Source organism: Panthera uncia, chromosome D1, assembly GCF_023721935.1.
Source record: "Panthera uncia isolate 11264 chromosome D1, Puncia_PCG_1.0, whole genome shotgun sequence".
Lineage (NCBI taxonomy): Eukaryota > Metazoa > Chordata > Mammalia > Carnivora > Felidae > Panthera > Panthera uncia.
In genome coordinates, this window is record NC_064808.1 from 109,213,701 (window position 1) to 109,239,829 (window position 26,129).

Here is a 26,129-nt window from a genome sequence, read left to right on the forward strand (position 1 = left end):
ACCAATCCATTCTTCTGCATCCTGTGTTGATTCACTCTAGTGTATTTATCCTTCCCATATCACAGTCTTCAGTTCTGACTGGTTTTAAATACCTTTTCTAGGTTTGTTGATGTTGTCCCTGCGATCTTCCATTATGTATCAGGTGTGTTGCTTGCCTCAATGTCATTCGGTTCTCGCTGGGGTCACGTCTTGTTCTTTGGGTTGGAGCAACACTCTGCATGCTGTGCTGGACTTTGTGTGTTTCTGTAAACTGGGTGCACCAGCTACTTGAACCTCAAAGAGTGTCCTTCGGTGGTCGTCCTGTGTAGACTGTGTGCCTGCTGACTTGAGCCGTGGGCTGGGGCCCTGGGGCACTCTGAGCGTGGCTGCAGGGGCCTCATGACAAGGCCATGGACGGCGAAGTGGAGGGTGGGCCGGGGGCCCCAGGGTGCTCTGGATAAGGGGCACCCCACCAGGTCAGAAAAACTGTGCTGGTAGTGAGCTGGGATGGCAGGGCGCTCTGCTCAGGGCTACTCTGACGTGGCAAGTGGATCTGAAGCTGGCACAGGCCGGGCTGTCCCAGGGGCTCCCTGCAGGGGACACCCTGACAGGTGACTGCCATCACCTGGGGTGTGGGCTGGGTGTTTTATGGTGCTTCGTACTGGGGGTGTCCTGGAGGGCAGCTGGAACCAAAAGGCAGGGGCAGGGGCACCTGGATGGGGCCTCTGGAGCTTCGGCAGACATGACCCACGAGGTCTCAGAGGGCCGTGTGGGGCAGGAGTCCCCGCGAGCCCTGGGAAGCGTTCTGGGGTACGTACTATGCACCTGTGTCACCTTGGGGCAGTGGCGGGAGCTGCAGCGAGTGCTGGACGGGGCCGTCTCCGGGGCCGCCACCGGGGCGTGACTCCTGAAAAAGGTGTGGGCTAGGACCCGTGGCACATTGAAGCAGGCTGGCCACAGTGCTCGGACCCCGTCCCCAAATGTGCTATGAAGGCGGACCGGCAAGGTGTGCCGTGGCGCTGCCCGGGCCTCCCACCCCGAGCGTGCGGGCAGGGATCTCGGGCTGGATCTTTGCTATCCTTGTTGCTGTTGTCCTGTGCCCCGGGACGGATGGATGTGCCCGCAGTCCCTTGGCGCTGTCCTTCGCTGCTGCGGTTCCCTGATCCCGTCTCTCTTGCTGTTCTCTATGCGGTCTGTGCGCCGTTGTCTGTGCGATCCCCGTACGATGTGGCTGTGCAGAGATGTCCAGTCGGCCCGCGGGCTCCGTCAGTAGGAACTGTTTCATAAGAGGAATACACGCGGTGTGTCTTGGAGGAGGTGAGTTCAGGGTCTTCCTCTGCCGCCAACTTAGACCCCATCTTGGCCGACCTTTCTAACTACATCCGCTCCCGTCTCTGATAGGACCTGTGCATCCCAGACGATGCACCTGCAGTTCGCAGGAGGCCGTACCTTCCGTCAGACCCTACCGGCTGGCATTCGCATGTGCCGCCCCTTCTATCTGAAACGCCTCGCCTCCACTTCTTGTATTTCCTGGAACTCTCGTTACTCCCACTGTGCCTACAGCAGTGAGAGAAGCTGCCTCCTCCTTTCGTGACTTTGCTTCATCTGCATACCTGTTACACATGTGAGGCCTCTCTCAGCTACCAGTTTACGTAAACCTCCGTAACTGTACTTAAGACTCTGGACAGGAGCTGTTTGCCCGCCAACTCGACCCAAGTTGGTTTCCGACTTGACGGAAAAACCCAGCTTGTCTGTGGAAGCCCAGTGTTCAGGATGATACACGGTACACAGGAATGTAATTGTTATCACACTATCGTAAAAACCTTCCAACATAGTAGCATCATGATAAATGAGACTTATGACATGTGAGGCACAGGGCTAGGTATGCTTCAGACGCACAAGAACTTATTCAACCTTCAACATGGTGCTGTAGGAGCATCATGGTCTGCAATCTCAAATGAGAAAACTGGGGTCAGTGAGGTCAGGTAAGTTGGCCCAAACGGCCCGGCTCATCAGCTGGGGAGGTGGGGCTGCCAACACTGCGCGGTGAAGCCCGCAGCAGGGTGCCTCACCTTCTACAAGACCGTGGTTACGTTTATACAGAAGGAAGGAGGTCAGCGTAAAGTAAGGGAAAGGGGTTAGCCTTCCATTGAGAAGGAAATCCCCTTCATAAAAGTAAAAAATCCTTATTATCTTTGAGCCATTTCTTTTACTGGCTAAATATCTGAATTCGTTTTACCTCTCTGTACATGGTATTTTTCTAATTATTTTTAGCTCTCTATTTCAATCCTGATTTTTAAAATCTGGTAAATAGAATTGGATAGAAATGATAAAATATTATGGGGTGATAAATGTTCAGTACTGTAATGTCACGTTGCTTTTCATACAGCCCAACAACAGACCCGCACTGTCCCCGTCCAGCCCAGCGACAGACGGGCACTGTCGTCTTGATTTGCATTCAGTTTGTGGCCAATTATGTGACTGTTGTTCGAGGTCATTTTCTTCTGCACTTGCAACTACCCAGTGTTTCTCCATGCTCTGCTTGGCTGTGTGGCTGCTTGGCTATCACTGTGGCTTATACATGTTCTACTTTTTTCTCAATCTAATTGATTAGATGGCATTTAATTTTGTCTTCCAGAGAATTCACAGTTAATCTGGATCCATTTGAATTAATCTCTGTGATTATGTACAACTTTACACGTTATGGTTAAAAACCCTTAGCAACTTCCAATCTTTTGTATATAACTTTCAGTTTTGTTCACATACCTGTGTAATCTGTAACTTACCACTTTTTGAAATAAATTTCTTACCAGAATAGACTGAAATAAATATTAACCATTCCCTTTCTATATGATAAATCACTCAAATCCTAGGGGAAATGAAGAGGAAAAAGTAAGTATTTTACAAAAACGTATGCCCTTTTAGGCCAGAGGGTGCTCTGTTAGCTCTCTCAGCAATGACTGATAATTATTACTACGGGTTCATTTCTTAAATATTCTGATGCTTTTTTTTTTTTTAAATAAAGAGAATTCTAATTACTGGAAACTTCAATGCACTACAACCCAACGAGAAAACACATTTTCCTGAGGTAAGCAGTATATGAAATAGTTTTTAGTCATTACATGCAGCATTAAAACTTTAAAGTGTACTCACATATACTCGTATTTTAAAATTTTATTAAGTAAAAGTTGCATGCTTCGTCTACAATTATGTAGTGTTTTAAGTGCAAATATCTCCCAAGTTCCATTGTCAAAAGTTCTTTTGATAATTGAGGGTTTTAAAGTGGGGATTGTTAAGTCTTTGTCAAGACCATTTTCTTCCTTCTTTGGAAGGGTCCTGAATAAACTCCACTCCACCCTGGACCGGACCCTCAGCTGTCTGCAGAGCGGCTCATCCTGAAGAAGCAGCTGGCTGCGCAGGACAGGGACACAGAGAAAAGGGAGGGGGAACCAGGTAACAGAGGACATGTCCTCCTACATGATGAACTGCAGGGGAGGGACAGTCCTGAGAGATGGCAAGCAAACGCCCCTGCACAGAAAAGCCATGATTAATAGACAAACTGTAAGGAAATCAGGCCTAGAACCCTGCTGATCCGGAGACAGCTGCTGGAACTCTCTGCCGGTCGAGGGGCTGGGAAATCCCATGGTTTACGTTCCCCTCCACCTTGACGGCACAGCGAGGCCAAGGTCTGGTGCCATGGCCGGGCGCTGCCCAACGAGCCCCGGGCCCCTAGCCCCTCCCAGCTCATAGAGAAAACTACAGTTTAAAAGAGCAACTAGAATATAAAAGATCCAGCCCTTACGACGACGTCTGCTGAATTGGGGGGTTGGGGGGGCTTCTGGAACTCTCTCTGGGATGGAGAGGCTGGTGATCATGACTGATTTCGTTTCCCTCCACCCTGCTGGAGGAGACGGGAACAGGGTGCCTCAGTGAGCCCTGGGATGCCAGCCCACACTGGGACACCCCTTGTCAGCACTCACTACAGCCCCAGCTGTGGCCCCATGGTGACACACCCCAGGCCTGCACCACTTCAGCTCCAGATGATGTGTCAGGGCATGCACTGGTATAGACTGCCCGGTGACACTCCAGCTGTCCTGCCAGGGCACCCTCTATGTGAACAGTGCTGGGACGGGCCCAGCCTTTGGCCACATTAGCTGTGGCCATTCCACGAGGGAAGCCCCAGCCCCAGTCACACAGAGTCTACCCAGGGGATGAGCACACACAGACCGTTCACATTGAGTAGAAATAGATGTCTGCCTAATTGCCGGAACACACACAATCAAGTAAAATGAGGAAACAGAAGAATATGCTCTGAATGAAAAAACAAGAGCAAACCTCAGAGAAGGACTACATGGAGTGAAGGTAAGCACGGTGACCAATAGAGGTGAAAGCAATGGTCAAAGAGGAGAGGAAATGGACTCCAGGAGAACTTCAACAAAGAGAAAATATGAAAAAGAACCAGTCAGAAAGGGAGAACACAATAACTGAAATGAAACTACAGAGGGAATCAAAAGATTAGAGGATGTAGAATAATGGATCAGCTGTTTGGAAGACAGGGTGATGGAAACACCCAAGCTGCACAGCAAAATGAGGATGAAGTAAGGGATCTCTTAGACAACACGTGTATTACAGGAGTCCCAGAGGAGGAGAGAGGGAAAGGAAGAGAAAACTGATCTGAGTAGTAGCTAGAAATTTCCCTAACCTGGGAAAGGAAACAGACATCCATGTTCAGGAAGCCCAGAAAGTTCCAAACAAGATGAACCCATGGAGGTCCACATCATGAAACACAACAATTAAAATAATGACTATTAGATATAAAGAGAGAATTTTTAAAGGAGCACAAGAGCAGCAACTCGTTACAGACAGGGAAACCCCATAAGGCTATCAGCTGGCTTTTCAACAGAAATCTGCAGGCCACATGGGAGGTGCACGATACAGTCTAAGTGACAAAAGGTAAAAACACTAGAGGAATACCTCCCCTTCAAGTTTACCATTCAGATTGAAGGAGAGATAAAGAGTTTACGGGGAAAACGAAGGGCCATAATCAGACAAAAATGATGAATGGAAAAAAATTTTATCCGTACCAGCAAACATACAGTAATGGTAGGAGAGCAAGCACTTAAAAAGCCAGTATAAAGATTAAAAATAGGAAAATCAATTATTTTAAAAATTAGTGTTAAGGGACTTACAAAATCAAAGAGATAGTAAAAATGAAGTTCTTTTAAAAAGTATTCAAACTTTGTGACCAGCAACACACAACAGACTGCTATATTCTTAGCATCCTATATATAAACCTCATGATAACTACAAAACAAAAATGTACAACAGATACACTAAAAGGGAAAGTCAAGTGGAACACTATGGACAGTCATCTATCACTAGGAAATAGGGCAAGAGATGATGAAAGAAACAAGGAAGAACTACAAAAACAACCAGAAAATGATGAACAAAATGCCAATAATTCTCATCAACAATTACTTTATATGGAAATAGTCTAAATGCTCCATCAACAGACATGGGGTGAATGAATGCATAACAAAACAAGACCCATCCATCTGCTGCCTGTGGGGGACTCACTTTAGACCCCAAGACATACAGAGACTGAAAATGAAGACATGGAAAAAAGATAATTCATGAGAATGGAATAAAAAAAAACCTTGAGGTAGCAATATGTATGCTAGACAAAACAGAAATTAAAACAAAGATTGTAACCAGGCAAGGAAGGGCACTGTAGAATGATAACAGGATCAATCTAACAAAAGCATTTAACAAGTGTGAATATCTAGGCATTCAACATTTGTACATCTAAATACAAAGCAAATATTAACAGATATAATACAATAATAGTAGGGAAATTTAACACACTGTCTTCCTCAACAAAGAAATTATCCAGGCAAAAAACAAATGAGAAAACCATTTCCTTGTATTACACATTAGACCAGATATATTCAGAACATTCCACACAAAAACCACAGAATGCACATTCTTTTCAAGTGGACATGGAGTTTTCCCTATAAGAGATCACCTGTTAGTCAACAAAACAAGTCTAAATAGAGTAAAGAAGAGTGAAATCATATCAAGCTTCTTTTCTGACCACAAAGATATGAAACTAGAAATTATAAGAAAAAATTTGAAAAAAATATGGAAAAAAAAAAAAAAAAAGCTAAACCACATGCTACTAAACAACCAACAGGTCAATGCAGAAATCTGACAGGAATGGGGGTGCCTGGGGGCTCAGTTGGTTAAGTGTCCAACTTTAGCTCAGGTCATGAGTTCACGGTTCATGGGTTCGAGCCCCGCGTCCGGCTCTGTGCTGACAACTCACTAAAGCCTGCTTGGGATTCTGTGTGCTTCCCCCCCACCCCTCCCACTGCTCATGCTCTCAAAAATAAATAAATAAATAAATAAAAATATAAAAGGAATATTACATATATGTAATATACGTGCAATATAACATATAATAATTTTATATATACAAAATCTAAAAGGAATAAAAAACTCATGGTGACAAAGGAAAATGAAAAAACAACAGTCCAAAAACACTGGCACACAACCAAAGCAGCTGTAAAAGAGGGAAATGTATATTGATGCAAGCCTGCCTCAAGAAACCAGAAAAACCTCAACTAATCTAATCTTACATCTGAAGAACTGTTAAAAACAAAACAACAAAACCCTAAATTAGTAGAAGGAAAAAAAGATGAGAGCAGAAATATATGAAATAAATAGTAAAAAACATGGAAAAGAGCAGTGAAAGCAAGAGTTGGTTCTTTGAAAACATAAACAAGACTGCCATGCCCTTCACCAAATTCACCCAGAGAAGACAGAGAAGACCCGAATACACAAAGTCCAAAGTGAGACCCAAGTAACACGTGGCACCTCAGAAACACACAGGATGATATGGCACTACTAGGAAAGATTTCATGCCACCAAACTGGACAATCTAGAAGAAATGGAGACATTCCTAGAAACATAAAATCTTCCAAGAATGAATCGAGAAAAAATAGAAAATCTGAACAGACTGAATACTAATAATCAAATTTAATCAGTAATCCCAAACTCCCAACAAACAAAAGTGTAGGGTCAGATGGCTTCACAAATAAATTCAACCAAGCATTTAAATTTTTTTAATGCTTACTTTTAAGAGAGAGAGAGCACAAGCAGGGGAGGTTCAAAGAGAGGGAGACACAGAATCCGAAGCAGGCTTCAGGCTCTGAGCTGTCAGCACAGAGCTCGACCTCATGGACTGTGAGATCATGACCTGAGCTGAAGTCGGACGCTCAACCGACTGAGCCACCCAGGTGCCCCATCTACCCAACATTTAGGTAAGACTTAATATCTACACTCCCTAAACTATCCCAAACAATCAAAGAGGAAGGAAAACTTCCAAATTCATTGTACAAAACCCTTATTCTGACATCAAAATCAGACAAAAACACTACCAAAAAAAAAAAAAAAAAAAAAAAAGGAAATACAGACCAATAAGCCCGAAGAATATAGAGCAAAAATCCTCAATAAAATATCAGCAAAGGACATTCAACAATAAATTATGAGGATCATTCACCATAATCGAGTGGAATTTATTCTAGGGACATAAGGATGGTTCGATGATCTGCAGATCATTCAGTGTCATAGACCACATTAACAAAGTTAAGGATAAAAATCACATTATCATCTCATTTGTGCCAAAAAAGCAAAAAAATTTCAAATCCACTCATGATAAAAACTCTCGGCAAAAAGGGTTTAGAGGGAACATACCTCAACATAATAAAGGCCGTGAAGGACAAGCGTAGAGCTAACCATACTCGGTAGTGAAAAACAAGACTTTTCCTTGACGATCAAGGACCAGACAAGAAGTCCACTCCCACCACAAGTATTCAAAGTCACACTGGAAGTCCGAGACATAACAGACAACAGAAAGAAATGGCATCCAAAGGGGTAAAGAACTAAAACTGTCAGTGTTGGCAGATGACATGATGCCGCATGTAGAAAACCCTAAAGACTCCACCGAATACCATTAAAATAAATCAATTCAGTGAAGCTGCAAGATACAAAATCAATATACACAAGCCTGTTGCGTTTCTATGCACTCTTAACAAAAGAGCAGAGAAACTAAGTAAAACATTCCATTTATAGTTGTACCAACACGAAAAAAGCACCAAGAAAACACAACCCAGGAGGTGAAATACCAGTAACCTAAAAGTACAGAATTCTGATGAAATAAATGCAAGACAACACAAACCAGTGTTAACATATCCAGATCGAGAAGTGGAAAAATTAATGTTGCTAAAATGTCCACACCATTCAAAGCAATCTGTGGATTCAATGCAATCCCTATCAAAGTACCCACAGCATTTCTCAGAGAACTAGAACAAAGAATCCTTAAATCTGTATGGACCCATAAAAGACCCTAAATAGCCCAAGCCATCTTGAGAAAGAAGAACCAAGTTGGGGGTGTCACATTCCCAGATTCCAAGATAACCTACGAAGCTGTGGTGATCAGAACAGTATGGAACTTGCATAAAAGGAGACACACAGATAATAGAAAAGAAAGCCCAGAAACAAACCCAAGCTCATATGGTCAACCCATTAAAAAGAATACACAATTAAATAACAATTGAGGCAATAAAGGGTGCTCGGAAAACTGACCATTACCTGCAGAAGAATGAAACTGGACCACTTCCTTACACCACACACAAAAATAAACTTAAAATGGATCAATGACTTAAATGTGAAACCTGATACCATATAACTCCTAGAAGCAAACACAGGTAGTAAGCTCGGTGTTATGGGCCATAACCTTTTTCTAGGTATGTCTCCTCAGGCAAGGGAACCAAAAGCAAAAATGAAGTATTGGAACCACACCAAAATTAAATGCTTTAATACAGCAAGGAAACCATCAACAAAACGAAAAGGCAACCTACTGAATGAAAGAAGGTATTTGCAATTACATATCTGATAAAGGATTAATATCCAAAATATGTAAAGAACTTACACAAGTCAACTCCCCTGCCAAAAACAAATGCTCTGATTACAAACTAGGCCAAGGACTTGAGTAGACATTTTTCCAAGAAAACATACAGATGAAAAGATGCTCAGCATCACTAACCTCAAAGAAGCACAGGGACTTACCAGCTTACACCTGCCCTAATGGCTAGTGTCAAAAGACCAGGGATAGCAAGCGTTGCTGAGAATGTGCACAAAAAGGATCCTTTGTGCTCAGCTGGTGGGAATTCAGATGGCAGCCACCGTGGAGAATGTACGGAGGTTACTTAAAAACCTCACAGTACAAATACCATACCTATTCAGTAATTCCACTACTGCATATTTACCCAAGAAAAACAAAAATACTCATTTGAAAAGATAAATATACCCCTCTATTGTGGCATAATTTATAATAGCCAAGATGAGGATACAACCTCGGTGTCTCCTGAGAGATGACACGAGTGGACGCAGCAGAGTGTATGAATGGAGAGTGTGTATGTGCAGACACACACAGAGAACAGATTACTCAGTCCTGAAAAAGAATGAGATCTGGCTATTTGTGACAATATGGATAAACCAAGAGAGTGTTACTCTAAGTGAAGTAAGTCAGAGAAAGACAAATACCATAGGATTCCAACTCTATGTGGAATCTAAGAAACAAATCAAACCAATAAACAACACGGAAGCAGACCCGTAAACACAGAAGAAAATCCAGTGGTGGCCAGAGGGTATGGGGGATGGACAGAATGGGTGGAGCGTTGTGGGAGGTACAGGCTTCCAGCTCTGGGATGAATCAGTCATGGGGACAAAGGGTACAACACAGGGAGTATAGTCGATGGTGTTCTATGCTGCGTGGGGACAGATGGCAGCTACACTCGTGGGGGACACAGCACAGACCTGTTGAACCCCTGTGTTGCACCCCTGACACTAATGTGACATGGTGTGTCAACTGTACTTCAATTTACAAAAAAGGACTGCTTTCTTCACGTGCCTACGCCCAGCATGGTGACACCGTGTGACCGAAATCAGATGTGTACGAACCTGCCGACACTGTTAGCCACCGCATGGCTAACTGTGACCACACACGAACAACACGTGGCAATCCACATGATCACTAAAGGCTTTTTCTTACCAGGATATATGTGATTTAGAAATTAAAAACTATATTGCCATTCTTTCTATAACAAAATAAAGATTTAAAAATGTCCTGTACATTGTAAAAATGATAAATGGCACAATATCTTGACTAGAAATCCGTTGCAGTGCAGGTGAGGTCAGAAAGTAAAGAGACAATACACAGACAAGACTATGCCATCACGAAGGCAGAGGCGCCTTACCTGGGGGATCCAGCCCACACAGCAAGGGAGGACGGGCGACACGCTGGGAGAGTCGTGCTGGTTCTCAGCAAGCCGGCTCCCGTCAAAGCTGCAGCCTTCCAGCAGCAAGCCGCCCATCTGTGGGGAAACAACAAGCTGTGAGATCACAGCCGGAAACTTCAGGTCACCGCATTCTAATGACCATGGATGCCAAGTATTATGAAAACAGAGATAAGGGTATTAAATCTGAGAACAAAAACGGGAAGACCCAGACCGGTGTTCACAGTGATCTCGCTGTAGACTGAATTCTCGATTTTAGTGGATACTTTATTATTTATTGAGCAGATCGTTTAGAAAAAAAATACAAATGTCATTAGTTACAACTGCAGGTATGTGGGCATTAGGTTAATAGAAATATAACGGAAAATGCCAAAAAGTTACTCTTTCTCCAAGAGGGTGAAATAAAAGCACAATTAAAGGAGATTATGTGCTCCCTGCTTGGAATTCTGACGTCATTTTTAAAAGAACAGAACGAAAGTCAGAAAGTTGAATGAAAAACACTTTAGACATGCCATGCAGAGCTGAGAGAATAAAAAAGAGTTAGGGACACCTGGGTGGCTCAGCCAGTTAATAAGCATCTGACTCTCGATTTTGGCTCCAGTCATGATCTCCCAGTTCGTGGGACCAAGCCCTGTGTCAGGATCTGTGCTGATGGTGTGGAGCCTGCTTGGGATTCTCTCTCTGCTTGTCCCAACTTGTGTGCAAGCACTCTCTCTCTCTCTGTTTCTCTCTCAAAGTAAGTAAACTTAAAAAAAAAAGGTAATCTTTTTCTCTAAATTAACCTTTGTGTACATTTAGGAAATTATGAAACTAGAAATATACTTTTTTGGTAATATTTGTTCCATATTTCTTCTTCAAAAGTATTCATTCTTTTAGTTTCTGCACTGTGAATCTACCCTGAGTTTTTTAAAGACATCAAATCTAAAATCAGTATTTTGTGTTCAGAGCCACACCTACAGTCTCAGAAAATACAAAACAATCTTACGAGTGTGACAGAGTTTCAACATGTTAAATGAGTGCTCAACCTGCCCTAATGGCTAGTGTCAAATACCATTAAACATGTTTCAACATGTTAAATGAAAGTGCTCTAGAATTTAGAGTCATGACAACACTTTGCGCTGGTGGAGTGTGTATTTTAGGGAGTGGTGGAGGTGTGGGGAGACACTAGCAGACGCCTTGACCAACAGTTTTGAACAGCTAATTTTACAGCACAGTTGCCGTTCCACAGAAAGATGAACGATGTGTTTGCTAACGCGAGAGCTGGAGTAACGACAGAATTACGGAACGCCTAACTTTAATATTCTCCAACAGCATTGACGTGATGATGTACAGGCTACTTTAAGAGCTGGTAAAGCATGTTGGCCTTGAAAAAATGTTAATTAAAATTGAGAGTACCCGCTAATTTCAGTGCTAGAACCTCTCCAGGTAAGACCTCCACCTAGGTAAGAGGTAAGGCCTCTTGTAAAAATTCCATCAAGTTTCAAGCTCCATTAGTCTGCCTAGAAATTTGTCAACACACTTCCCACTGACGGTGCCACAAGCTGACTATGTAAGATGAGTATACGGGGATAGAAACTCTTGCTGTTTCTCTCCTCATCAGGAAGGGCTGCTGAGAAACAGGCCTCTCCGGAGCCTACCCCTCCCTAGCCTGCGGCTCCTCATGGGCCTCCGACAGACGTCCTTAACTCCCCCAACGCTCCCACATGCCATCAAACTGCCCATGCCCGCCACCTGCAATCAACACCTTCGAAATCTTTCCTTTTCTCTCCACACCCGCTCAGATTACCCTGTCATGGAATTTAAAGTCCATCTGTGAAATTCAAAGACCTCCCCATTGCCTAGAATGAAATAATGTAAACATATTAGGGATCGGAATGATATCAACAAATGCTACCCTTGCTTCAAATGCAGTTATTCTTTTTTTTTTTTTTTTAACGTTTATTTATTTTCGAGACACAGAGAGACAGAGCATGAACGGGGGAGGGGCAGAGAGAGAGGGAGACACAGAACCGGAAGCAGGCTCCAGGCTCTGAGCCATCAGCCCAGAGCCCGAAGTGGGGCTTGAACTCAGGGACCGCGAGATGGTGACCTGAGCTGAAGCCTGACGCTTAACCGACTGAGCCACCCAGGCGCCCCTCAAATACAGTTATTCTTTAAAGAAAGGAGTGAAAGAAGCAGGCCCCAAATATTTCCCTTATTACTGAAAAAGACAGCGTGGAGGATCTAATAAGTCTCTGGGCAAGTGGATTCCTAATATTAAAATCAAGAATTCAGCAAGCTTAACAAGAACAGACACAGAGGCCAATGGAACAGAATAGAGAATCCAGAAATGGACCCACAACTATATGTCAACTAATCTTCAACAAAGCAAGAAAGAATATCCAATGGAAAAAAGTCTCTTCAGCAAATGGGGTTGAGAAAACTGGACAGCGACATGTAGAATATTGAATCTGGACCACTTTCTTACACCACACACAAAAATAAACTCAAAATGGATGAAAGACTCAATGTGAGAGAGTAAACCATCAAAACCCTATAGGAGAACACAGGCAGTAACCTCTTTGACCTCAGCCACAGCAACTTCTTACTCTACACGTCTCAGAGGCAAGGGAAATAAAAGCAAAAATGAACTACTGGAACCTCATCAAAATAAAAGACTTCTGCCCTGCCAAGGAAACAATCAGCAAAACTAAAAGGCAACGGACAGAATGGGAGAAGATATTTGCAAATGACATACTGGATACAGGTTAGTATCGAAAATCTATAAAGAACTTATCAAAATCAACACCTGAAAAACAATCCAGTGAAGAAATGGGCACGAGACATGAATAGACACTTCTCCAAAGGAGACATCCAGATGGCCAACAGACACATGAAAAGATGCTCAATGTCACTCATCATCAGGGAAATACAAATGAAACCCACAATGAGATACCACCTCACACCCGTCAGAGTGGCTAACATTAACAACTCAGGAAGCAACAGATGTTGGCAAGGATATGGAGAAAGAGGATCTCTTCTGCATTGCTGGTGGGAATGCAAGCTGGCACAACCACTCTGGGAAACACTGTGGACGTTCCTCAAAAAAATAAAAACAGAATTACCCCATGATCCAGCAATTGTACTACTAGGAATTTATCCAAAGGGATACAGGTATGCTGTTTTGAAGGGGCACAGGCACCCCAATGTTTAAGCAGCACTAGCAACAATAACCCAAGTATGGAAAGAGGCCAAATGTCCATCGATGGAAGAATGGATAAAGAAGATATGTGTATATATATATATATATATACACAATGGAGTATGACTCGGCAGTCAAAAGGAATGAAATCTTGCCATTTGCAACAACGTGGATAGAACTAGAGTGCATTATGCTAAGCGAAATTAAGTCAGGGAAAGACAAATATCACGATTTCACTCATGTGGAATTTAAGAAACAAAACAGATGAGGGGCGCCTGGGTGGCTCAGTCAATTAAGCGTCCTACTTCAGCTCAGGTCATGATCTCACAGTTTGTGAGTTTCAGCCCCATGTCAGGCTCTGTGCTGACTGCTCAGAGCCTGGAGCCTGCTTTGGATTTTGTGACTCTCTCTCTCTCTGCCCCTCCCCCACTCACACTCTATCTATGTCTGTCAAAAATGAATAAATGTCAAAGAAAAAGATGAACATAAGGGAAGGGAGCAAAAATAACATAAAAACAGAGAGGGAGGCAAACCATAAGAGGCTCTTAAATACAAAGAACAAACAGGGTTGATGGGGGAGGGAGGGGGAGAGGGCAAGTGGGGGATGGGCACTGAGGAAGGCACTTGTTGGGAGGAGCATTGGGTGTTGTATGTGAATGATGAATCATGGGAATCTACTCCTGAAGCCAGGAGCACACTCTATGCCCTGTATGTTAGCTAACCTGACAATAAATTATATTCTCTCTCTCTCTCTCTCTCTCTCTCTCTCTCTCCCTCTCTCTCTCTCTCTCTCTCTCTCTCTCACACACACACACACACACACACACACACACACACACACACACGAAAAAAAGAATTCAGGAGGCTTAATTTCTATTTACAAGAGTACTGAGCTAAGGACCCAGCCGCGGAGATGGCCCCCAAGGAGCAGAACAGAACGTTATACCCAAGAGAAAACCACAAGGAAGACACAGTATGTGATACTCAGTTTGAGTCAGCGACCCAGGGCAGAGAGACTAACTCCTTTCCTGGGAAGGGGAAGAGCGAGAGAGAAGGCAGAGAGAGAATCTAGGAGTACGAGTACTAGTAAATACTCCTCCACAGGGGAAAAAGCCCAACAGGAATGGGAAATGAGAATTCCCCTCTAATAATATATTTAAAATATTTCAAAAACTTTCTGATGCAGATTAAGTACTTAATAAGTATCAGCTACTATTGTTTACTTAACCCAATTAATCTTTTAATTTTTAGAAATTTGGAATTATTTTATACAGATATATCCATTTAGGTGAGACAAAGGCTTGAGAAAAATCTGGATAATTTCCAGTGAAAAAGCTTTTGTCTAGAATATTTAATTTTGCACAGTATTTTCCACACTTATTCTAGATAACTGAATGTATTCCATCACTTCATTTATGCTGAGTTAGGTGACACGTCAGAGCACGCCTTCTAATTGAATCAGCGCTGTTTCCACTCTTCATCTCCTCCACTAAATGATAAACAGTATTAAGTGCTATTTGTACTTATGTATGGGTGTATACTTCATACTTCATTTTTACTTGTTTTTTTCCTAAGGTTTATTTTGAGAGTGAGTGTGCATGAGTGGGGGAGGGGCAGAGAGACAACATCCTGAGCCTGCACCGCACTGTCAGTGCAGAGACCAATGTGGGGCTCGACCTGACGAACCTTGAGATCATGACCTGAGGTGAAATTAGGAGTCAGATGCTTAACTGACTGCGCCACCCAGGCGCCTCCACACTTCATACTTTCTAATAAAAGTTTGCCAGAAGTCTGTTTTAGCCATTAATGCCTTATTCTTGCAGGACACATCCCTCTTAAAGGGAAAGAAATAATTATCAATTATTATCGAGATCAAACCTTTTTGTTTACACTCAATTTAAACAGCCACATTGTTGAGGCTACCTCCTGACATCTGTGCCAATGTACTATTTGAGCGAAACCCAAATATTAAGTGAAAGGCATCTAAATGTACATTTCTTGTCATTAAATGATTTTCTTTACTTTTGTTTATAAATGCATAGGTTTCAACTTAACAGAAAGTTGTTTAACAACAAAGAAAATATTTACATGCAAAAATGTTATTTACACTGGAAACTCCGATTAAAACATCTAAAAAGAGAGAGGCAATTAGAAAACAGAAATTAAAAAAAAAAAAACACCCCCATACACATTTGATTTGGTTTAGTTTCAAAACCATGTAAGGGTTAGTGTAGATCAGGCATAAGTACTGACTACCAAGACCCCAATCTACTTTGAGAGGGCTACCTGTGGGTCACCTGGGTGGCTCAGTAAGTTGGGCATCCGACTTTGGCTCAGGGCATGAACTCACAGTTTGTAAGTTCAAGCCCCAGGTCAGGTTCTGTGCTGACAGCTCAGAGCCTGGAGCCTGCTTCGGATTCTGTGTCTCCCTCTCTCTCTGCCCCTCCCCTGCTTGTGCCCTCTCTCTTTCTCTCTCTCAAAAATAAACTTAAAAAAAAAAAAAAGGGGCTACTCATAAGATCTCATTTAACTCTTACCTTCTTTTTTTCAAGTCTATTTATTTATTTTGAGAGAGCAAGAGAGAGAGAGAAAGAGACAGAGAGTGTGGGAGGGACAGAGAGAGAGACAGAGAGAGAGAGAGAGAATCCCAAGCAGTCTCCACACTGTCAGCACAGAGCCTGATGTGGGGCTTGAACTCACGCAACATGAGATCATGATCTGAGCTGAAACAAGAGCTGGACACTCAACCAACTGAGCCACCCAGGCACCCCTAACTCTTAGTTTCTCACCTCAAAAGGAGTTACTAACAGTTCACTAAAAACAGAATTAAAGCTATTAATTTGTTTCATATGTGATGCTGAATTTCTTGAATACTTCTGACTTGAACTTAAATTTATCTTGGACTTAATGGCGAATTTGATATTAAAACAGATTTTATTTTGATAAGTTATTATATGGATTTACTTGCCAGAATGCTCCCCTTTTAAAAATAAAAGTATTCAGGGTGTCTGGGGGGCCCAGTCAGTTATGTGGCTGACTCTTGATTTCGGCTCAGGTCATGATCTCACCATTTGTGAGTCTGAGTCCCACATCAGGCTCTGTGCTGGGAGCATGGAGTCTGCTTTGGATTCTCTCTCTCTCTCTCTCTCTCTCTCTCTCTCTCTCTCTCTCCCCTTTTCTCTCTCTTAAAAATAAACGTTAAAAAAATCTTAATAAAATATTTCAAACACACAGAAAAACATTTTTAAATATGCATGTTCCTATGACTCGGTGTTATTGGACATTAACATACTGCCATGGTTGTCCCGTATTTCTAAGCACGTAAACTGTAACAGACATGGTTGAAGTCCTGTCTACATACTTTGCCTTTCCTGTTCTTCTTTTGCCCTTACATGACCTCATCATTATCTGGAATTTAGCTCTACATCATTGTTAAATATACATGTAGCCATAAGAAATAAATGGTAGTTCCTCAGGTTTGCAATCTGTATGTTATACAGAATTTGCAATCTGCTCTTTTTGTTCATCCCTGGTCTAGGTGCATTCATTTTGTTCTTTCACTTTTAACAGCTGCAGAATGTCTGCTGTGTCAACATTCAACAAATGATTCATTCTTTTGCTGATGAACATCTAAGTCGCTGCTAATTGTTTACTAGTAAACACTCCAATAAACATGATGGTACATATCTCCTTAACCACATCTGCATAAATCTGACCGCACGCAATAAAGTTGCTAAGGTGAAGTGTATGGTCATTCTCAATTTTTTGTAATATTGTCAAACTGTTTCCCCAAAATCATGTTAATCACCTATGGTTAACTTATCCTGCTTAAGATTTATACTGTGCCACACCCTTGCCAATACTTGGTCTGTTGACATTTATGAATTTTGCCAATATATTAGATTTAATTTCATTTTCTGATTACCAGTGGAAACGAGTACTTTACGTTTATTCGCCATATCTTCTTGCTCTTCACGTAAGCTGCCTACTGAAATCCTTTGCCTACTTTCTCTCTTCCCCACCAAGAGTTGTATTTTATTTTAACTCATTTGGGGAGAGAAGTCACCTCTCTCCCACGGAGGCACCAAGGCCATAACTACATAAAACACTACTCTGAAAGTAAAGACCAGCAGACGTGCTCGTCCGAGGCTCAAGATACATAGAAAAAGCCACGTGGAGAAGAGCAGGAAGCAAACCTTGGTGTCGTGGCCGCAGGCAGGTGGGAGGCCATGGGCATAGAGCTCCTCTTGGACAGCAAGGGGATCAAGCCCGTATCAGGCACCACCCCCCAGGGGCCTATACTGGAAAGATGAGACCCCAAAACGTCTGGCTTTGAAAATCAGTGGGGCTTAATTCTGGGAGAGCCAGAAGGTGGTGGGAAAGAAAGACTCCATTCTTAAAGGGCCAGCATACACTGTGAGCCGAGACCCAGCGCAGAAGCGGAGGCTGGAGAAGTGTGTGGTGTGTATGTCCAGGAGATTTACTGAGTAATTGTAGGGCACGTGTTGGAGGGTCATGAATCGGTGGGAACTTTCTCCGGGAACAGAAGCACTCACGGGGGCCATTTTACCTGCTCCCCATCAGCCACGTTGGCCCAATGCTAGCAGAAAGCAGCTGTGACACTTCCATATACCTTGGTGGCTCTGCTTGCCTCAGCCCGGCTCTCCCCGGCAGACCAGCCCTCGCAGGGACGCCTCTCAAGTTGCTGCCACCTGCTAGACCCAGGTCGGCGGTCTCAGCATCCCCCCAAGACCCTGCTGCCCTGCCACACCTGGTGCCAACCTGGGCCAGGACCAGAGCCCTCTGAAGGCGACTTCCTCCAGACGTGGCAGGGAGAGGCACCCAGCCCCACCCAACATCGCTCCTCCCGCAGTGCATACGGACCCCTCAACAGCTATGCTAGAGGCGACCCTGCCACCAGCGTACCTGGAGTAGTCAGAGCCACACACTGCGGGCAGAGGGCGGGAGGCCGGCCCTCCTCTTTGGCACAGCTGCCAAGTCCTAGGAGGTGGGCACACGCAACCCACACGACAGATACTCCTGGAGTATCCGATCTGGTGACAAAGGGATGGTGCTTCCGAGCCACACAGGATGCTTTCTAAGTAAGGCCACTACCATCGAGACTGGGACACATAAGTGACCAACATAATACAAAGAAACAAAAACAGACAAAATGAGGAGACAAAGAAATATGTTCCAAAAGAAAGAGTGACAAAACCACAGAAGAAGAACAAAATGAAACAGAGATGAGAAATCCACCTGATGAAGAGTTCAAAGTAAGGGCGATAAAGATACATACTGTACTTGAGAGAAGAGTGGAGAAATTCAGTGAAAACTTCAAAGAGATAGAAAATATAAAAAAAGAACCAGTGAGAACTAAAGAATACAATCATGAAATAAAAAATACACTAATGTAAATCAACAGCAGAACAGAGGATGTAGAATGGGTGAACAACCTGGAAGACAGGTTGGTGGAAGTCAAGCTAAACAGAAACAAGAAAAAAACTACCAAAAATATGGAGAATAGGTTAGGACCTCTGGGACAACATCAAGCATACTAACGTTCACGATATAGTGTTCCAGAAGAAGAGAGAGAGAGGAGACAGAAAATTTCTTTGAAGAAATAATAGTTGAAAAGTTCCCTAACCTGGGGAAAAAGGCATCCAGGTTCACAGAGCTCAGGAGGCCCAAATCAGACAAACCCAAGAAGGTCCACGCCAAGACACGCTAGAATTCACACGTCAAAAATTAAACATGAGACAGCCTGAAAAGCAGGAGAGAAAGGCAACTAGTTCCATACCAGGGAAACCCCATAAGGCTATCAGCAGATTTTTCAGCAGAAACTTTGTAGGCCAGTAAGCAGTAACATGATATATTCAAAAGGCTGGGAAAAAGAAAAAGAAAATCTACAACCAAGAATAAATAAGAATAAATGGCAAAGGAATCATTCAGAATGGAAGGATACATAAAGAGTTTTGCAGACAAAGTTAAAGCAGTTTGTCACCACTAAACAGCCCTATAAGAATTGTTAAAGGGACTTCTTTAAAAGAAGAAGAAGGCCAAAAACTAGAAGAAAATGATAGAAGGAGAATTCCACTGGCAAATTCAAACATAGTAAAGGAAGTAGATCACTCACTTATAAAGCTAGTGTGAAGGTTAAAAAACAAAAGTAGTAAAATAAATCATATCTACAAAAATTAGTGCCAGGACACACAAAATAAGAAGATAAAATATTATATCATTATATATATATATCATTATCATATTATATATATATCATATATATATATATATCATATATATATATGATATATATATATATATGGGGAGGAGTAAACGTAGTGCTTTGAGAATGTGTTTGAACTTAACTGATAATCAACTTAATACAGACTACCATAAACATAGAATGTTATAGAAGAACCTCACATGGCAACCTCAAATGAAGCACTTTTAACAGATACACAAGAAAAGAAAGAAAGAAAAGCATAACACTACAGGAAAGTCATCAACCAAAAGAAAGCAAAAAGGAACTAACTAATCAGAAAACAATTAACAAAATGGTAATAGTATGTACCTATAAATATTTCCATGTAAGTGGACTAAATGGTCCAATCAAAAGACACTGGATGACTGGAGGGATAAACCCCTTACTCCCGAACCCAGAGCCATCTATAATCTGTATGGTACCTACAAGAAACTAACTTCAGATCTAAAGACACATACAGACTAAAAGTCAAGGTATGGGAAAAGATATTCCATGCAAATGAAATGAAAAAAAAAAAAAAACCTAGCAAAATTTATATCAGACAAAATAGGCTTTATGTAAGAAGAGAAAAAGAGGGGCACTAAATAATGAAGAAAGGATCAATCCAACATAACAATTGTAAATATCTATGCACCCATCATAGCACATAAATATATAAAACAAGTATTAACAGACAAAAAGAGAAACTGACAGTAATAATAGTAGGGAATTTTAGCAGCCATCCCATTTACATCCATGGGTAGATCATAAGACAGAAAATCAGTAAGAAAACAGTGGCTTCAAACCACACATTGGATCAAATGGATTTAACACATATATAGGAACATTACGTCCCAAAACAGAATACGCATTCTTTTCAAGTGCACATGGATCATTCTCCAGGACAAATAACATGTTAGACCATAAAACAAGCCACAGTGAATTTAATAAGATTGAATCATATCAAGTATCTTCTCTAACCAAAATAGTTTGAAACTAGAAATCAACCACAAGAATAAAACTAAAAAAAAAAAGAAAAGAAAAGAAACACACACACACAAAACCAAAACACAACAACAACAACAACAAAACAACCCACATACACATGGAGGCTACAAAGAACAAATTAAAAAACGATGTACAGACAAATGAAAATGGGAACACAATGCTTCAAAATCTTTGGGATATAGCAAAAATAGTTCTAAGAGTTACATTTATAGTAATACAGGTGTATATCAAGAAATGAGAAAAGGCACATAAATTATTTAAACCTACGATTAAAAAAATTAAAAAGAAAGGGGCATCTGGGTGGCTCAGTCGGTTAAGTGTCTGACTCTTGATTGCAGCTCAGGTTATAATCTCATGGTTTATGAGTTTGACACCCTAATCAGGCTCCATGCTCACAGTGCAGAGCCTGCTTGTGAATCTCTCTCTTTCCCCCTTTCACTGCCTCTCCCCCAATAGTGCTCTCTCTCTCTCTCTGTCTCTCTCTCTGTCTCTCTCTCTCTCTCTCTCTCTCTCCAAATAAATAAAATAAACTTTAAAAAAGCTTAAAAAGGAACAAAGCCCAGAGTTAGAAGTAATGACATAATAAATAAAGGTGAGAGAGAAAACTGAAATAGAAAGCAAACAAACAAAAAACCCACAAAAACAAAACAAAACCCAAAAAACCAAACCACAATAGAAAAGACTAAACTAACAGCTGGTTCTTTGAAAAAGATCAACAAAACCCATTAACCTATAGCCGGACTCCTTAAGAAAAAAAGAGAAGGCCCAAGCAAAATTAGAAATTAAAGAAAAATTGGGGTTGCTCAGTAGGTTTAGCATCCAACTTCAAACTCTAATAATGGTCTCACAGTTCATGAGTTCTAGCCTTGCGTCGGGCTCTGTACTGACAGGTCAGAGCCTGGAGCCTGCTTCAGATTCTGTGTCTCCCTTTCTTTCTGTTCCTCCTACACTCACGCTCTCTCTCTTTCTCTCTAAAATGAATAAATGTTAAGAAGAAAAAAAAATTAAACAGAAATAAACAGAAAAAAGAAATTAAGGAAAAATTAAAACAAAAATGAGGGAAATACAAAGAATTATGATTTTACTGTGAAAAATTATACACCAATAAACTGAAAAATCTAGAAAAAAATGGTAATTATTACAAACATAAAATCTTCCAAGACGGAAAAAAGAGGAAATCTGACCAGATGACTTTCTAGTAACAAAACTGAATTGGTAACCAAAAAATCTCCCAATTAACAGAAGTCCAGGACCAGACGTCTTCACAGGTGAATTCTACCAAATATATAAAGAAGAGTTAATATCTATCCTCTCAAATTACTCCAAAAGATAGGAAAGGAAGGAAAACTTTTTTTTTTTAAATGTTTTTTTGTTGTTTTTAAAAAAATTTTTTTTAACGTTTTATTTATTTTTGAGACAGAGAGAGACAAAGCATGAACGGGGAAGGGTCAGAGAGAGGGAGACACAGAATCTGAAACAGGCTCCAGGCTCTGAGCTGTCAGCACAGAGTCCGACGCGGGGCTCGAACTCATGGACCGTGAGATCATGACCTGAGCCGAAGTCGGCCGCTTAACCGACTGAGCCACCCAGGCGCCCCAGGAAGGAAAACTTCTAAATTCATTCTATGAGGCTAGTATTACTATGATACCAAAACCAGATAGAGACATTACAAAGACACAAGAAAAAGAATAAAGAATATTACAGACCAACATTCCTGATGAACATAGATGCACAACTCCTCAACAAAATATTAGCAAACTGAATTGAAAAGACCATTCACCATGATCAAGTGGTATTCAACTCAGGGACCATGAAACCATAGAACCATGAAATCATCTCAACAGACGCAGAAAAAACATTTGACGAAGTAAAACATCCATTCCTGATAAAAACCCTCAACAAAGGGTTTAGGGGGAATATATCTCAACATAATACAGTCCAAATATGACAAAACCACAGCTAACATCGTACTCAATCATGGAAAATGGAGAGCTTTTCCTCTAAGATCAGGAATAAGACAACAAAGTCTGCTCTTGCTACTTTTATTCAACATAGCATTGTAACTGCTTGCCACAGCAATCAGCCAAGAAAAACAAACAAAAGGCATCCAAATTGGTTTAAAAAAAAAAAAGTTAAACTGTCACTATTTGGAAACAACATGACACTATACACAGAAAGCCCTAAAGTCGGCACCAAAAAAAAAATTAATAATAAAAATTTACAATAAATAAATGAATTTGGTGAGCTTGTAGAATATAAAATTATTCAGAAATTTGTTGCACTTCTATCCAATAATAATGAACTACCAGGAAAAAGAAAATAAGAAAACAATCCCATTTACAACTGTATCAAGAATAAAATTCCTAGGAAAAAAATGTAGCCAAGAGGGTGAAAGACTTGTATTCTGAAAATTATGATGATAATGAAAAAAACCGAATATGCCACAAACAACTGGAAAGATATTCCATGTTCATGGATTCCAGGAATATTTTAAAATGTCCATATTACCTAAAAAAAATCTACAGAATGCACACAATCCCTATCAAATTACCAATCGTATTTTTCACAAAATTAGAACAAAGAATCTTAAAATCTGTATGGATCCACAAAAGACCCTAAATGGGTTGAGAAAGAAGAATGAAGTTGGAGGTATCACAATCCCAGATTCCAAGATACACTACAAAGCTGTAGTTATCAGAACAGTATGGTACTGGCCCAAAAACAGACACACAAAACAATGGAACAGAATAGAGAGTCCGGAAGGAAGCTCATTCTCTGGTGGTCAATTAATCCATGACAAAGGAGGTAATAATATACAAAGTGGGGGGGGGGGAGAAAGTCCCTTTAGTAATGGTGGTAGGAAAACTAGACAGCTACATGCAAAAGAATAAAACTGGACCACTTTCTTATAAGCCATACAGAAAAATAAACTCAGAATGAATTAAAGACCTAAAAGTAAGACCTGAAACCATAAATCTCCTGAAAGAAAACATAGGCAGCAAATTTTTGGACATTGCCCTTAGCAACATTTTTCTGGATCTGTCTACTCAAACTAGGGAAACAAAAGCAAAAGTATACTATTGAGACATCAAGCTAAAATACTTTTCCACAGTGAAGGAAACTATCAACAAAATGAAAAGGCAATGTACTAAATGGGAAAAAATATTTGCAAATGATATTTCCAATAAGGGGATAATGTTCAGAGTATATAAAGAACTTATAGAACTCAACACCAACACACACACACACACACACACACACACACACACACACACACACACCCAAAGAATCTGCCTAAAAAATGCATAGAGGACCTGAAGAGACATTTCTTTAAAGAAGACATACAGATGGCCAATAAACAAATGAAGGAGGCTCTACATCACCAGTCAAGAAAATGCCAGTCAAAACCACAATGAGATATCACCTCATCCAAGTCAGAATGGATAATGATAATAAAAAGTCATGAAATCATACATGTCAGTGGGCATGTGGAGGAAAGGGATCCCTTGTACACTGTTGGTGGGAATGCAAATGTTCCATCCGTGATCAAAAACAGTATCAAGATTCCTCAAAATATGAGAACTAGAAATACCATACAATCCAATTACTCCTCTACTGCGTATTTACTACCCCAAAACAAAAATGCTAATCCAAAAAGGTATAGGCACCTCTACATGTATTGCAGCATTATTTCCATGAGACAAGATATGGAAGCAACATAAATGTCCATCGATAGAAGAATGGAGAAAGATGTGGTGTATACACACACTGGAGTATTACTGAGCCATCAAATGTAACGAAATCTTGCCATTTGCGACAACATGGGTGGACCTAGAGAGTATTATGTATGTTAAGTGAGATAAGGCAGACAGAGAAAGGGAAATACCGTATGAGTATACTTACAGGTGGACCCTAAAACACAAAACACACGAACAAACAAACAATAACAGAAACAGACACATAAATACAGATTACAAACTGGTGGTTGTCAGAGGGGAGGGGTGGGAGGATGGGTGAAACAGGTGAAGGGACTAAGAGGTACAAACTTCCAGTTATAAAATAAGTCATGGGGATGAAAAGGACAGCAGAGAGTATATAGTCAGTGAAGACTGCACTTTGTGTGGTGACAGATGGCAACGAGACTTACTGTGGCAAGCATTTAGTGTTGTATATAATTGTCAAAACACTATGACATATACCAGCAACTAATATACTGTATGTCAACTATCTTCAAATGAAAAAAAAAAAAAAATTTAAAAAGGAAAGTCCTAAATCTTGAAAACTTTCAATAATCAGATTAATTCTACTATTCTCCTTCTTTGATTTATTTCATTTGTTCGAAATGTTTACTAAAAGAAAATATTAAAAATAATTAGGAAAACATTGAAGACCAGAAGGATTTTTAATTTTTCTCTAGGAAATTACCTTCCCTGTCTAGAGCTAATATCCAATTGTTAGCCACACCACATGGGGCTACTGAGCACTTGAAACGTTCCTAGTCTGAAATGAGAGGTGCTATAAAAATACAGAATATTTACTGGATTTCAAGGACTTTGTACAAAGAAAGGACCAACTGCTCAAAAGGGTAATTTGTAACATTCACAATTTAAATATATTTATTATATGTTAAGGAAAAAATATCACATACCTATATTAGGTTTAATAAAATATAGTATTAAAATTAATTTCATCTTGTTTTAATATAACTATTAGAAAATATAAAGTTAAAAAAAGGAAATAGAAAATCATATATACACATATACACACACACACACATACATACATGGCTGGGGGGATACAGCTGAGGGAAGGAAAACACAGCTGTAGTGCAGAAAGAAGCATGAACAGGTTCCTTACAAGGTTGAAAGCTGGGGTTGGATAGACCAGGAGATGGAACTTAGTGCAGAATATCCCAGCACACTGATTTTGTCGGCATGGTATCAGTTAAAGCTCTCAAGCCTTACGAACAGGGTATTTGGGCCAGTCCTAACCCACTATATTCAGTCAGCATGAGAAAACAGCATTAAGTTGGCAAAGCAAGTTAAGCAGTACAGTCAACTAAGAATGACAAATCCTTTAAACTGGTGGAAATATTTAAGACATTCAAAGCCATTAATACTATGAGAATATCAAACCAATTTAAAACTTCTGGCTGCTTCCATCACTTAAGGAAAACCATTTTTGTGGAGCTAGCTTCATTTATTTATTTATTTTTAATGTTTATTTCTGAAAGAGAGAGACAAAGCACGAGCAGGGACGGGCAAAGAGACAGGGAGACACAGAATCTGAAGCAGGCCCCAGGCTCGGAACTGTAGCACAGAGCCCGATGTGGGGCTCAAACTCACAAACTGCAAGATCA

General features: G+C 41.0%; 1 protein-coding gene across 3 annotated transcripts in view; it reads right to left on the minus strand.

Moving 5' to 3' along the window:
- Positions 1-26,129, minus strand: part of DYNC2H1 (dynein cytoplasmic 2 heavy chain 1) — a 348,288-nt gene that overhangs the window by 17,044 nt on the left and 305,115 nt on the right. For all 3 annotated transcript variants that reach the window (XR_007454148.1, XM_049614182.1, XM_049614176.1), the window contains exon 88: positions 10,299-10,415. Coding sequence is in view for 2 of the 3 variants with exons in the window: in XM_049614182.1 (XP_049470139.1) it covers positions 10,299-10,415 (117 nt within the window). In the remaining variant the exon portion in view is untranslated. The remainder of the gene's footprint in view (positions 1-10,298; positions 10,416-26,129) is intronic.